This window comes from Myzus persicae, unplaced genomic scaffold (assembly GCF_001856785.1).
Source record: "Myzus persicae strain clone G006 unplaced genomic scaffold, MPER_G0061.0, whole genome shotgun sequence".
Taxonomy (NCBI): domain Eukaryota; kingdom Metazoa; phylum Arthropoda; class Insecta; order Hemiptera; family Aphididae; genus Myzus; species Myzus persicae.
In genome coordinates this window covers 203632-218810 of record NW_019103086.1, presented here as the reverse complement: position 1 = coordinate 218810, position 15179 = coordinate 203632, and the positions used below count along the sequence as shown (strand labels likewise).

General features: G+C 24.6%; 1 protein-coding gene across 1 annotated transcript; it reads right to left on the bottom strand.

Annotated features, from left to right (window-relative positions):
* Positions 1-1476: 1476 nt before the first annotated feature.
* Positions 1477-14520, bottom strand: LOC111033753 (kinesin-associated protein 3). Its single transcript, XM_022314659.1, has 18 exons — positions 14489-14520; positions 12997-13114; positions 11887-12043; positions 11603-11824; positions 11140-11276; positions 10770-11019; positions 10568-10702; positions 7525-7703; positions 7084-7246; positions 6452-6552; positions 6177-6389; positions 5543-5708; positions 5057-5200; positions 4773-4871; positions 3424-3509; positions 2069-2249; positions 1908-2001; positions 1477-1847 (listed from the first exon to the last, which is right to left on the bottom strand). The coding sequence occupies exons 1-18, from the start codon at positions 14518-14520 to the stop codon at positions 1718-1720; spliced, it is 2607 nt and encodes an 868-aa protein (XP_022170351.1). The 3' UTR covers positions 1477-1717.
* Positions 14521-15179: the final 659 nt, after the last annotated feature.

The following is a 15179-nucleotide window of genomic DNA, read 5'->3' as shown; positions in this document are numbered from 1 at the left end:
AAATAATCAGTTATACAAATATAGATGTTATATACTCTGGTCTTTCATATAACTATTTATTTTATTACATTAAGTATTAACCAAAAAATGTGTATGGAATAATAATGTTAGAAAAGCACTAGATACCAATTAATAAAATGTTAACCAAAGTAATAATAATAATAGTGGTAATTGTATTGTATAAAATAATATAAACAGAAACAAAAAAAAGAAGGCAAAGAAATTATACAAAATAAGTAGGTAATACAGTTAATTATAATAAATAATAATACTGTGAATATTTAAGTTTAAATGGAACGCATTTTAAGATACATATAATATACTTATGAGTCAAGACTCATATTTTAATAAGAACAAACTAATTAAACAAACACAAATAATAAAAATAAATTTCTTTGGTTTCTTATATAATTTTAAAAATTAATACTAAATTAGTCATAAATTATAATTTTTTAAGAAAATGGGAACTAACATAAATAATTAGTAAATTAACTTATTATAAAAGACAAGTTACATTAAGTTCAAAATAAAAAATATAATTCTAACCAACATTTAATTTTAAATGAAATGAAAATCCTAAATAATAATATAAATGTGAGTGGAAAATAATTCATTTTGAGATTGTGAATATTTATATATATATAATTATTATAAACTGGTAAAATAACTTTTGTGTTTATTATTGTAAGTTAGATACATTTTTAAAATGAAGAATTTTTTTAAAAAATTGTTAGGTAACATAAAAATACAAAATCAAATCAGTGGAGGGATATACAAAATATAAATAATAACAAAAAAAGTCGGACATACCTATTTTAAATTTGAAGTGAAAACAAATATTATATAATATGCATGTGTATAATAAATGTGAAAATGTTTTACAACCTATATATGAATACACCGTAGACCATCAAATTATTAAAAACAGTTATAAAAATAACATATTTTAAACAAACTTAACTTGTTCACTGCCATTGAGCTTTTTTTGAGCTGCCAAATTGTTTAATACTTCTTTACAGTAAGAGTTCAGTAATATAACTCGTTATAATTAGTAATAATAGTACAAGTATATTATAATAATATTTATCTCAAATTCAATAATATGAACGAATTAATTGGAGTTTCTAACATCAGTAATAAAAATAACTAGGCAAATAATCAACACTACTGCATTTGAAAATGTGATAAAGTTTTCATAAACATTTTTTTTCTGTTATTGATTGAAAATTAAGTAGTCTGAATACAACCCATGTAAATTGTAACAATTAAAGAACAAATAATTCTGATGTTTAGAAAAACAAAATTACAACCAATGAGAAACACATATTTCCTTTCTTACAATTTTAAAATTTAATACATATTTTGATTTTATTATAGTGCTTTATAGAATAAAACAATTTAAGCTTTTATCTAACAGGTATATAAAAACTATAATATTTATAGTATTCACAATAAAGGAAAATAATTAATTGCTGTGTTAATTATTTGACATAAATATTATTATAATATTGTTATAGTGATTATTTTATTGGCTATATAATTATTAATTAAATATCGATTTATGCAAAATAATGTGAAATTACATAATTAGTAGTTATTTTTTAGCCTTTTCCACTAATTTAGATGGTTAATAACGTTAATTTTAGATGTAATAATAAATTTTAATATGAATAAAGTGAAACATGGTAACATAACAAAATAGGAAAAAAAAGTAAAATTAATCTGTAAAATGAATAATGTTGTTTGTAAATTTTTGCATCAAATGTCCACCAATACTTGTCATATCATCATCATAATTATCAATGTTGTACTGCTCTTCATTGAATGCATCAAGTTCATAGTCAAATCTATTGAAAACCAATAATTTATAGTAGATAAATGATACTCGTAAAATAATAATTACAAACCTATCTTCTAGATTTCTGCTTTCTGGCCGACTACTATTGGTGTGTGATTTTGTTGACATTATCTCAATATTATCATCTTTATCATACATAAAATCTACAAAATAAACGTAAAAATATACTTTAATATAAAGTAAATATAAAACAGCATATAAAATGTTTACCATCTTCGGGCATCAATATTGCTTGATGTACATAACTGTATAAATTTATTTCATTATTAGGGTCATATTTAGGCTTTATACTTGGCACATCACATTCATTTTTCATCATATTTAACCAATAAGCATTAAACCAGCAAAACTTTGCAGCTCTTATTTTTTTAGTCCACATTTCATCAAATTCCTTAAAAATAATATAAAATTATAATTTTAGCATATCAAACATATATTTTTAAATTTCTTCTTAAGTATCAGCATCGTATTTATTATTTCTGATGTCAACATCCTTTTTTCTCATTGAATACTGCACCATATTCAAAAAATGAATCACTTATTTAATTATATTTTTAAGCTAACCATAGTATATTGATTGTTGCTAAACATTTTCAAGTATTGATATATGTTTTTCTTACATTGTGCTGTTTTTTAGTAGACTTGAATAAAATATAATAAAACATAAATATTATATTTAAGAGGATGTCAGCTATAGACCTTATACTAATAGACGGAGCATGCATGGCCAGAGGGGTTGGGTAGTGTGGTCATACCAATTTGAGTTACATACGATATATATATAACACATTTATATATTATATAAACTGAATATTATACAGTAATAAATAGTTTATTCTATCATCCAGTGCGCACGTGTTGTATGATGTACTACCTTCATTAGTGCTGTCAAGCGTGGACACTGGACACCGTAATTACATTCACGTCCCGTCTTTTAGTATAAGGTCCATGGTGTCAGGGTAATATTTGTTTTTTCTCTCTGATAATACCCATGTACAGCCTACCAAATATATATTCAGCAGAAAAATATTAATATTACCAAAATATTTCTCCTATAGTCAAACATTACCTGTGTTGCTAATTTTATGATATTTTAATTTTTATGTAAGTTATGTGCATATAAATTATTACAATATAAAAATTCTTATAAATTGTATAAAAATTAAAAATGTGTAGTGACACTGGTGATGTTCTTAACTCAAAGTTTGATAATATATGAAATCACTATAATACTTAAAGTAACAAAATAGGGTTGATTCTGCCAAACATATAATTGTTATGATGCACGTGGGTTAGAAAAAAAAACAATGGCGAGTCTACATCCTCTGAACAAATCAATATGCTTAAACATTCAAGCACGATTAGAAAAGTAAATAAAAATAAACATAAATAATTTATTTAGTATAGCATAATATTCAGAAGTATTAGTAACAGTTTTCATTATAATAAAAAAAAAAACTAATTGTCTTTTTTTATGTGTAATTAAAACAATTGATATTAATTTTAGTTATTTAAACAGCCCTAATACCTATAGTCTAAACCTTATGTTATAATATTAATTATACCTTAATAATATCAAGACAGTAGTTGCTCATTTTACGAACTCGAATGTTTGGATCATGCATTAAATTGATTATATAAATTGGACATTCTGAAAATAAAATATGAGCACATAAATACATAATCAAATAAAAATTTTGCTAAATAAGTATAAAACTTAAATTAAATATTTTTATAGTTAAGTGTGTTTATTATTTATTACCAGTGATGGGTAACAAAACTATGGTTAAAATGTAGAAGTCATATGAATATAATTTAAAATACATACATTTAAAAAATATATTCATTGATTTGTCAATAACTAATATGGACTAATCATGGGCTGGCCAATCACTATATAATATATATGTATATAACTTTTGTGTTGTAATTAGTTACATTTTTAAAAGTAACTAGTATCTTTTTTAGGAGTAACTTATGTTATTAATAGATACAAGATAATAATTATATAATAATTTGTTTTTTTTTTAATTTTAAAATTAATGCAATATAATTTTTTGACTGCAGGATGTTATAATTATGTGTCCCGTTTAATACACTATAATTAGAGAATATTGAACTAATACAATGAACGGCATTAGGGCAAGGTTATTTAACAATATTTTTAAGTTTTAATACTATGAGATGGAATTTAAAATTAAAATGATAAAAATAAATTTTTAGCTTGTTTAAATAAATATTTAGACATCAATATGTATTTGTAAAGAACAGTGTAGATCTATTTTATTCTCTTAGATTATATTATACTATACTCTGTACAAATTAAGAAATATAGTCGATGGTGACTAGGTCTTGCCAGACCGCAGTGAGGCAACCCCAGTTTAAGACCCTCACAAAGTCAACTATCTGAATACCTGCATTATAGTATTGCCACGCCAATGTGTACAAGTTGGCCTTCAACTACGTTTCTTAACTTGAACATAGTACAGTTTATGATCTAAAGCTATTCTGCACTAGTTGAATGATGAGTATTATTTTTCTGGTTTAATAAAGTTCTTTATCATGGAATATGATTAATTTCACCGACCAGGTTTAGAAATATGTTATTTATTTTAACATAAATATGATAGTATCAATATACAATCATAATCTTTTAGGATTGACATATCAATGAATATGTATTTATTGATATTAATACATTTTAATTTGTAGATTTAATTTAAATACGGAATAATTGTTGGTTGCTCGTAATGATTAGCCCACCTCATTCACTATACACTAAATAAAAAAAAACAAAGTTATTTATTGAAAATATATTATGGCAGGTGTATTATACCTTCTATAATAATTTTAAATGTAAAAACCTATTCAAATATTTTAGAAAAACATAATTAATTGAATTGTGTTTTTAAACCTGTATTTTGTATAATATAATCTCCTGTAATTGGATGACACATAAGTTGATATAGAAGGTACATAATTTGTATTGCTAATTCGTCATCTCCCTTTTGATCTGCAACAAATGTAAATAAATAAAATAAAATATTTTGAATTGGTAAATGCATAATGATATTTTTCATTTAACACTATAATCCTTTTATTAATTGAATCCTTATTATTTAATAATACATTCATAAATTGGATATGATTTAAAACTTTAGAACTCAACTTATTTTGTATTGGGTACTAAATATTTACTTTTTAATAAATTAATAACTTGTTGAATTGTTCCATGTTCATACAGTAATTCACCACAGTTTTCATCCTTTGATACAGTACCCAATAGTTTAATAACTTCTATCAATAATCTTGCATCTGTTACAGTTTGATTTGGTTTACATGCTGAAAAGATAAAAATTCAATATTTCATCATGGAGATTTATATGCACAAAAATCTTTAAAACAAGCTTCTGAAAAGACTGTAGTATACTACAAAATATGTACTTAAAATTAAATAAAAACATGTAGAATACAATTAAAGTTATTTTATATAAGAATGATCTAAATTGGGGGAAAATTATCAAATTTCAAATAGCTTATTTCAATATATGCATATGCATATGTATATTTGCAATGTATACATTTTAATTTACATACAAATGTGGTCCCTTTTTATGAGATATTGTTTACATTGAATAATGTGTTTAAAGGCTATATACTATTAAAAAAAAAAAAATACTATACCACTATTCACAAATTGTACCATCCATGAAATTAAATTATTTGACTCCAAAAGTTCTTTAAAATCTACTTCTGGAACGTTTACATTAGCAATAATTCCAACACATTCGATTATGCATTCAATATCTTTTAATATAGTAACTAAATGAGCAAAATGTCCAATAAGTTCCTGTAATATGTATTTAAAATTAAAAATGAATAAAAATTATTATCTAGTTTATAAAAATAGAATGGCAGCAGCTTTTTAATAAAAAGCATAAAATGTTGTAAATATCACTATACTACTTGGCTACTAAATAACCTTATTTTTGGTAATGCATAACTAAATCATTGATGCTATTAATACAAAATTATTCAAATATATCACTACAATATTTTATTAAAGCAACTTTCTAATTGTATAATGACAAAATATTTGTATACTCAAATTATTTACAGAAAGTAAAAATAAAACTTAAAAATGTTGCTAAAATACACAATTCACAAACATATAATTACAAATAAAAGTTTTGGTCATTAATTTTCTTTATTTGATAAGTAAAATATTTGATTGAGTGTATCAACTAGATCAGTAAATTACTGTTTTCATATAAAATGTAAGCTACTGCTATTCTTTTTATAACATAATAATACATACTACAAATTGAGGTTTTAAAGACTCATGACTAGACATGTTGTGAAGGATTTTAAAATACATTAAGTCTGATGTATCAATAGCTAACTGTACAAAAGGTTTCAAACCTTGTTTTTCAATTAAAAGTTGTGAATTTCGTTCATTTAGAGTTAAATTTGTGCATAATGCAGCCAATATTAAATTGTACTGATTAAATGTTAATAATAAATCTGCAATCTGAAATATCAATAAACAGTTTTATTATAACATGACCCAACTATAAGCTAGTTCCAATTCACCTTTGATAAACAATTTGTATGTGAAAACAAGGCTCTAGATCGATCGTCCATACTACAATGGTAACATAGCCTGCATACCAATTCACTACTCTCTTCTGTGCCTGAAATTGAGTTATTTGTTATTTAATGATACAGGTCCATTCAGTACAAATAAATGTAGACTTGACACCAGCTCTTATACAAATACAACAGACATTTTTATTTACCAGTTTCAATAGTGTGCTATTTAGTTTTGATATTATATATCCTATTATGATCTATTATATAATTTAAAGGTAAGATTATAATCTAATGCCCCAAGTAAGCTTTTAATGATACCATTAAGTAAGTTATGACCTTTTTTAAACTGTACATTTTAAAATGATCATAACTTACTTAAAAATAATAATATCAAAAAAATCCTAATTGATTGCCTAGATAATAACCTTACCTATTAATTTTATAATGAGTCAATTCACTACAATATCAAAACTAACAGCACACTATTGAAATTGGTGAATGAAAATATGATATGTCACATGTGGGCCCAACGTCCTCTTAAAATACAAATTTACATTCATACACTTTACCATATCAATCACAGATGTTTTAAATAAAAAGATAAATATAATATTTATTAATTTCTTAGTTACCTATTAATTCTGTTATTTTTGGTAGGAGTCCAACTTTTAAAATCTCATCACTAAGTGTTACATCAAATGATAAATTGTATAAAAATTTAATAGTATAATTTTCCAGACTGGAATTTTTCATCATGAACATTTTGGGTAATTTTTCAACAATTGAATATTTTTTCTAAAATATAAATATAAATATTTTATTCAAATTTATAACATTTTATCGTTGACATTTAAAATAATGAAGAGAAAACTTAAGTCTTAAAGTTGTATACAATCTAATATCTATTCATATCATCATTATAGTTATAAATGTATAATAATTGAACAAATATAATATAATGTACTAAATACTAATAAATAATATAAGATATATAACTAGAGCAATTTATTATCGAACACTATAAACTATTTTTTTTTTTTTTATAAAAATTATTATAATTAAATTAGACTTACCATTTTATCTACATGTTCTTTATAAACTGATAATTGAATTAATAATTTAATACTCATTAAAAGTAAATCAGTACTTGTTCTATCTAATAAAAGACATAATAACTTTATAATGCCTTTGCGAACAACTTTTTCTTCCATAGTTTTATCAATTGTTAAGTTATATATTAGTTCAACAGCACCTAATACAATTTAAATATTCAATAAACAGTTATTTAAATATAAAATCTTATGTATTTTGAATATTTTATAGTGAGAAAATATAAAATTAGTAAACTATAGTGAGTGTAACAATTAAATAATAATTAATGTATATTGGCTTTATGCATTTAAAAGTATTTAATATTAATTAACCTACGAGTATACCACTAATTTAATAGATTATAAGATACATTATGTATAATTAGCTTAATTAAATTCTTTGACCTCTAATATTACACATATTTATGACACTTATGAATGAGAAGAATGATGGGTAACATAAAGTAACAAGTCAAATATTCATTATTTTTAAAACCTTTTAATTTATAGAAATATTTAGTTTAACTTTGGTGGATTCTGCTACAATACAATTTTGCAAAATAACATCAGTGAAATAAACAAATCTGCTGTTTTCAAAACAAGGGTTTTGGAAAAACATGATTTTAGTTTATATTTAACACATTATTGGACTTATTGTATTAGTCATGGCTTGACCTTATAGTTTATTATAACTTATGATTACACATAATTTAGAATTATAACAGATTTGATAAGAAATTTCATAAGCTTTAATTTGGCAGTTAAACATCATGATTTTTGTAAGTTAGCAGCATTATCAATTGTAAAAAATTAATCTACTAGTTCTCTTGACTTTTAATCTTTTAAATCTGAATGCAACGATGAATGTATTATTTTTACAATGATGTGTTGTTTTTCTGTATGTGATCGTGTAATTTGTGGTAGCAAAATGTCTCAAATTTTTAACATCAACATCTTTTCTGATAGAAAAGTGAACCTATACTCCGTTCCACGAGTGAAAATACTTTGCCCCAACTAAATATATATAAATCCACTCCATATGTAAATAAATATTTTAAATAACTATCACCCACAAATTCAGTGGCGCCGATCACTGTATATATCTATGACATATGTCATAGTAGATTTTATACCTGGGAGGGGCCCACCAAGGGTTACTGGGGCCCGGTTGTGGTCCTGGGACATCTGAAGACCGCCTAGAAGGCCTAGTTAAAATTTCTTGTGAGAGTGACATTGTGATTGATAAAGATTTAGTAGTAGATTTTTTGCACAAAAAAGTAATGTATTGATTAAATCATTAATTTTATAAGATTTTAACTATTAATTAAATAAAAGCTTGATTATGTAGTATTTTGGTAATTATTATGTTATGCTATTTTGTATTATGAATATTTAAATGATAATAATAACTAATTAGTTCTCGATTTCATATGGTTTATCTTAAATGGGTCGGTCACAGCTTAGTCACTAGGTAATAGCTTACATATGTTTAAACGTATTAATTAAATATTTTTTCAGCTAATGAATGAAAAAAAAAATGATTATACATTAAATATGTAGTTATGTGGGTAGTTTGTTTCGCATTCAATTGTTACATTGAAAAAAAAATTGGGGGCCCAAGCTCCAGGAGGGGCCCCTAGATTTATGATGTCATAGTATTTTTTAAACACTTCGGCGCCAATGCCCACAATTCCGAAAATTTTAGAGATTGTTCTCTAACAGTAGATTCATAATAATTTTAAATATTTAAAATTAAATTTAAAAAAAGTACAGTTCATTAGATGTGTAGAGAAGTCAGCGAAATAGGTGTGTTAAATTTGAATTCAATGATATAAAATTATTACATATGAAAAACAATTCTGATCTGAGTAATTTGGTCTGTCACTCTATATTATTTTACTATGAGGCATTAACATATAGTAGGTTATATTAATTTTTTGCAAAAAAAAAAGGATTTGATAATTTCATTGTGTATATAAAATATAATAATATATTTTAAAAGTTTCAAATACCCAAGGACAATATTTTTAAATTACAACTCTCCTTTCAAATATCTAATTTCTTGCAAATTTGAACTTTAAATATGTGTAAAAGCTTTTTGACTGAATATAAAGGGCCCGTGTAAATATCTCAAAACATGTGATAATATTTTGAGAAAAGAAAATTATAAAATAAACATTTGGTGTAAGTACCCACGATTACTCATTTTTGAATATCAATAGAATAAGAAAATCATTCCATGAGAAATCTAGTGAATATCCAATGTTGTAAAAATTTGAACATTAAACGATCACAAATTTTAATTTGACTTTCTGGTACACATTAGTTTTGCTCAAGGTAGACAAACTTATGAGGAGTCTTGTATTAAATGTTAAAATTTCTGATGAAAAAAGAAACATTTTTATATCTGCATTAAATTTTAAAAAAAAACTAATAAAAATAGAAATTTTCAAACAATCTAAGTAGCTTAATACGAGTCAAAATATTTATTGGTGCATGTAAAATTTTAATATAAACATTTAGTGAAAATGTCATGCTTCTAAGGCCATTTTTTTTATTTACACAAAAAAATGTATTTATTTAAAATCACCGTATTTTCTTATTTTTTTTCTGACGCTTTTAAAAATTATAGGAAATTTGGACTTCCCAAATTATCAATTTCACTTCCCTGCCTGAAAAGATACTTTAGTTAAAATCAAAGCATCATTTCACCTAAGCATCGTGTACATACACACAAAAAAATAAATATATCATTGTAAAATCAATACATTTCTTGCTCAGAAATGGATGGTCTCTTCTCTCGCGCCCCCTGTCTGAATTGTAAATAATTGTAATTATCAACCCGTTGTTTATTACTTATTATTTCATATTTTCTATATTATTCTATCCTAATATCACTTGTACTTATTGTAAAACCTAATTTACAGATTGTACAATTCTCTTGTTTAAAAAAAAAAAAAAAGAATCTAAAGAATATTGTTTAAAAATATTACATAATACACAAATAAAATAAAAAGAAACAGACCTTTTAATGCTTGATCCTGATTTTTTCCTAATTTAAATAAGTTTCTTCTAAGCTGGTGGACTGCTAATTCATCTGGACTTCTAGCCGATATTCCTGTTTTTATACTATTGGTGTCTAAAGATTTTTGGGTCTTATCTAAACAGAAAAAATAATAATAAATTAGTAGGTATGTGTATAAAAGTCTGTAATTAATAATATTTACCTTTTACAGTTTGTTTTGCACTTTCAAAAGATGCAGAATGCCTTCGACTGTCACTATTAGTACTAGCACTTACAGGTATTTGGCTTCGAACAATTTTAGATGTTATAGGAGCACTTCTAGGAACAGGCAGTTTTGAAGGTGTTGGTACTTTTGATGGTTTGGATTCACGAGGAGCACTTACTATTTGACTTTTAAGCTTATCATAACGATTCAATTCATATTCTAGCACTTCAACACACAACAAACAAATCTATGTAAAAGAAAATTTATAAATATTAGCAATGAAAAATAATATATGTATATAAATATAATTTTTAACTGTATTAAAAGAAAAATGGAATAAAATAAATAAAATAGAATCAAAACTAACTTTGTGGTCAATGAGCATTTTATGAAATATTTTATAAGCAGAAAAACAAAGAAATATGTTTATTATATTTGAACTAAGTTCAAAACTCTTGCGATATTCTTCTCGAAGAACTCTTGCTAAAGCGCTCATGGTTGGCTCTAGAAAACATAGGAAAATAATTTTTAAAAAATGTAATTATATTTCTTTATAAAATATTTCTAAATATATTTTATAATCAAACTACATAAATTTTATAAAATAAAGTGTTATCAATATTTCATTAATTGATAATTTTTAGGAACTTTAATATATTATTAACTATTTTATGAAGATAATAATATATTATTGATTATTTTATGAAAATTGAATGATTTTAAGAGATGGCAATGGTATATTTAGTATCTTATAGTCAAATATTATTAAAGCTTAGGTGGATTAGTGTAATCATCGAAACCCTTAACATATTAACTATAAATTATAATACCTGATGATGATAGTTCTTCAAGGTTATCTTTATCACAGGTTACTTTCAGTATGAATCCAGACCCACGAACTTTTTGAGGCATATCATCATATAACATTTCAATATATTCATCAATTTTAGCCAAACTTGCTTTATCTTCTGGCATTAAACCACATATGTGATATATACTAGATGGACTACTTTCTAACCCCAATTGATTTTTGTCCTCTTTAATTTTGTTATCTATAGTTAAATAGTTAATTTAAGGTAATGAAAAAATAATTTAAGTGATTTGTATTCATTACTTGCAGTTGAGCGAGTTTGCAAATAGTAAATTAAATGCTCTACATCATATAGTTTGGTTTCGTGTATAAGGTTACATTTATGTATTACTTCTTTTGCCAATGCTCTACAATCTGTATTACTATTCAAACTTTTTAAATGTATTACTTTTTGACATTCCTATGAAGTAGAAAATATTTATGTAGAAAATAATAAAGTATGATTAAATACTACATATTAAATTATAAGTTGTAAGTATCATTGTAAAAATTATGTTTCAATGTATAGTATTTTGCAAAATTTGTACTGCGCTAAAAATGAATTTATCTTATTTTGGTAATAATCTTTAACACTATACATTTTTATAATTTTGATTTAAACATGTTTAATTTTTACCTTGTGTTTATTATTATAAATTACTATTACTATCACTTATGTTATAACATTGTATTTCTGACTATGAACTCCAATTCACATCATTGATATTGGCATTAATGAGTAAACTAATAGTTAGGGCAAGGACTTCGATGCAAAGTGTATATTTTGTTGGCTGATCTTAGACAATGCTTTTCAAGTACATAATCTGTCTTATAAAACAGATACATCAACGGTGAAACATTCATTTTTTGCATTTTTTAGCATTTAACATATTTATATAATTTTTTTAATGTTTAGGTAGTAAATTATTTTAAGTTTACTATAAATTATAAATTAACAAGCTACCTAATACAACATTGCATTAAAAAAATAATTTTATTTGTCAATAATTTAGAGTATTATTGTGGTAAAGTACATTTTTGACTGTTTTTTTAAAGCATTTTTTTATGGTTTTTAGAGAATTTAAAACTGGGCCCTAATAATAGTATATATTAACTGGTATTTCCATTGTTATTATTGGTAATGGTTAAATTGAGTTTATTTTAAAAAAAAAATTGTATCAATATAAAATATTTAAATTACTAAATAAATATTGCTTAGAGGACTCTTGTCAAAAACACTTAAACGGATATTCTTATACAAGAATTTAAAGAAATTATACTTCACAAACATTTTAAAAAACCCTTAAATAATTATTTTAATCTTTCAGAACATTTATGGATAGATACACTTTTAATAATTAAAATAAATATTACCTTATGATCGCCTATTACAGGTTCTCCATTTTCACCAAGAACAAATGCATCTAGTTCATAATTTACTACAATAGCAGGTTCTGTTGGATGTGCATCTACAGCTCCAGATCTTACTCTTCTGTGAAATTAATGTGGTAACATTCAAATAAACTTTTAGTTAAGACATTTAAAAAACAGATGGTTTAAAATTCACTGAATAACTTAATATTATTATGCTTAGTATTTAAATGTTAAAGTAAATTATTATTACTCTAAGACTATTAGAGTAATTTACTAAAAAATTACAATTATTGCTGACTATTTTGAGAAATCAAATGCACTTTTAGTTAACAATAAGCATATTTATTTGCAAATGTTTAAGTTCATTAGATTAAGTTAATTCGTAAGCAAGATACATATAAATTCTATATTAATTTGCAATAATTATTTGATATGATTGATAAAATCAAATTAATTCTAATGTACATTAACAATTATGTATAAATGTGGTAAGTAAAATAAAAAGGAGAATATTGTTACATTTATTATTGTATTGTTTTGTTTTCAATATATAGCCTAAATTTAATTTTAAACCTATACCTACATGAGATTTTTTATCATACTTTTAATAACAACACTTATTCTCAAGTAGAGTATTAATGAGCACGTAGATAAATAATAATCTACTTCTTCGGTACCTACTATAATAATAGTATTAAAAAAAATATCCAAAACATACATATAGTTTTAAAAAAAATGATCTCACTTTAAACAAACAATGCTAACCGCAACATTTTCAGATAAAACACGGAAGTAATTTAAATTGAAAAAAATAATTAATGTGAAAAATGTCTACACAGTGATACATGAGTGTTTGACTTAAGTAATTTGAAAATAATGTTGGTAGATGGTAAGTTATGTATGCAATTTTCTATGTACCTAGGTATTTAACAAAATTTACCATTTAAGTTAAATTTCTTTAAAAGATCTGATGTATAATTATAGTAAAGTAACACATATTATGTTACATCTTAAATGCAAATAAAATTAGTTTATAGCAGACGTTGCAAATGTAAGATGTATTTTGTTTTTGATTCCTTAGAATACGAACTAGTGCCTGTATAAGAAAAACATGTAAATTGAACAATAAAATATCAGTCTACAGAAATACAATACAATTATATTAATGCCGCCAAACAACTACCTACTTAGAGGCAACAAATATGTAATATATGAACCACTAACAGTTTGATGAAAAAGAAGGTGATTTGATATAAGAAATATTATTTTTTTTAAACAAATTACGAATTATTTAAATATAAAATATTTCAAATTAAAAATGAGGATCAATTCAATAAAGAAAAATTTTAAAGCCCGCTATATAGTATTAAAACAGTTCATACATCTTGTGTTGAGAAAAACCGTGCATGTATGGGAGTATATGTGAAAATACGAGACAATAGAAATATAGACCTAACATTATATGATTGATAAATAAATAAATAGACCTCACCGTTTTATATAATGCGTTCCTTCAGCAATCATTGTGGAGGTGAAATCCTGCAATCAATGCGATACTGAAAACAAAATGCTTCACCGATTTGTGCAAATGATCGACTTAAAACGTCAACAAGGTTTCAAACGTCATATAATGTTTTTCATGAATAATCATACCGCGCGTGTGCGGTGATAGGACATTTTGCGTAAAATCACGATTGTAATCGTCAATGGAAAGCTTAACGGCTGCTGTGCAAACAGATGAAAACACTGTGAACTCAACGTCAACTATTGTAAATACACCTGACGATGGAGGCTGTATCGGATTAAAGCCACCAATGTTGCATTATATTTTACCTCATTTAAAAAAATTATTGTTACGATATTAAAATAATAAAAATCGTCGATCAAAATTAAGTAGACACCGTCCTAATCATAATATTCATAACAAACAATGTCCGATAAGGTGTATCAGCATCGGGCGTCTTATCAACAATTTGCGTTATCAACCACTGTGGCTAATCTAATCCACAGCTTCTATTCTACTATATAGATATTATCCGTGGTCTAATCCGTAAACATTAGACATAATATGAATGTATGGTCTAATCCATCGGTTTTCAAACTTTTTTTTTCGAGTACCACTCATGTGTACAGTGGCGTAGCCAGGGGGGGCTGAGGGGGCTTCAGCCCCCCCCCCCCCCCCC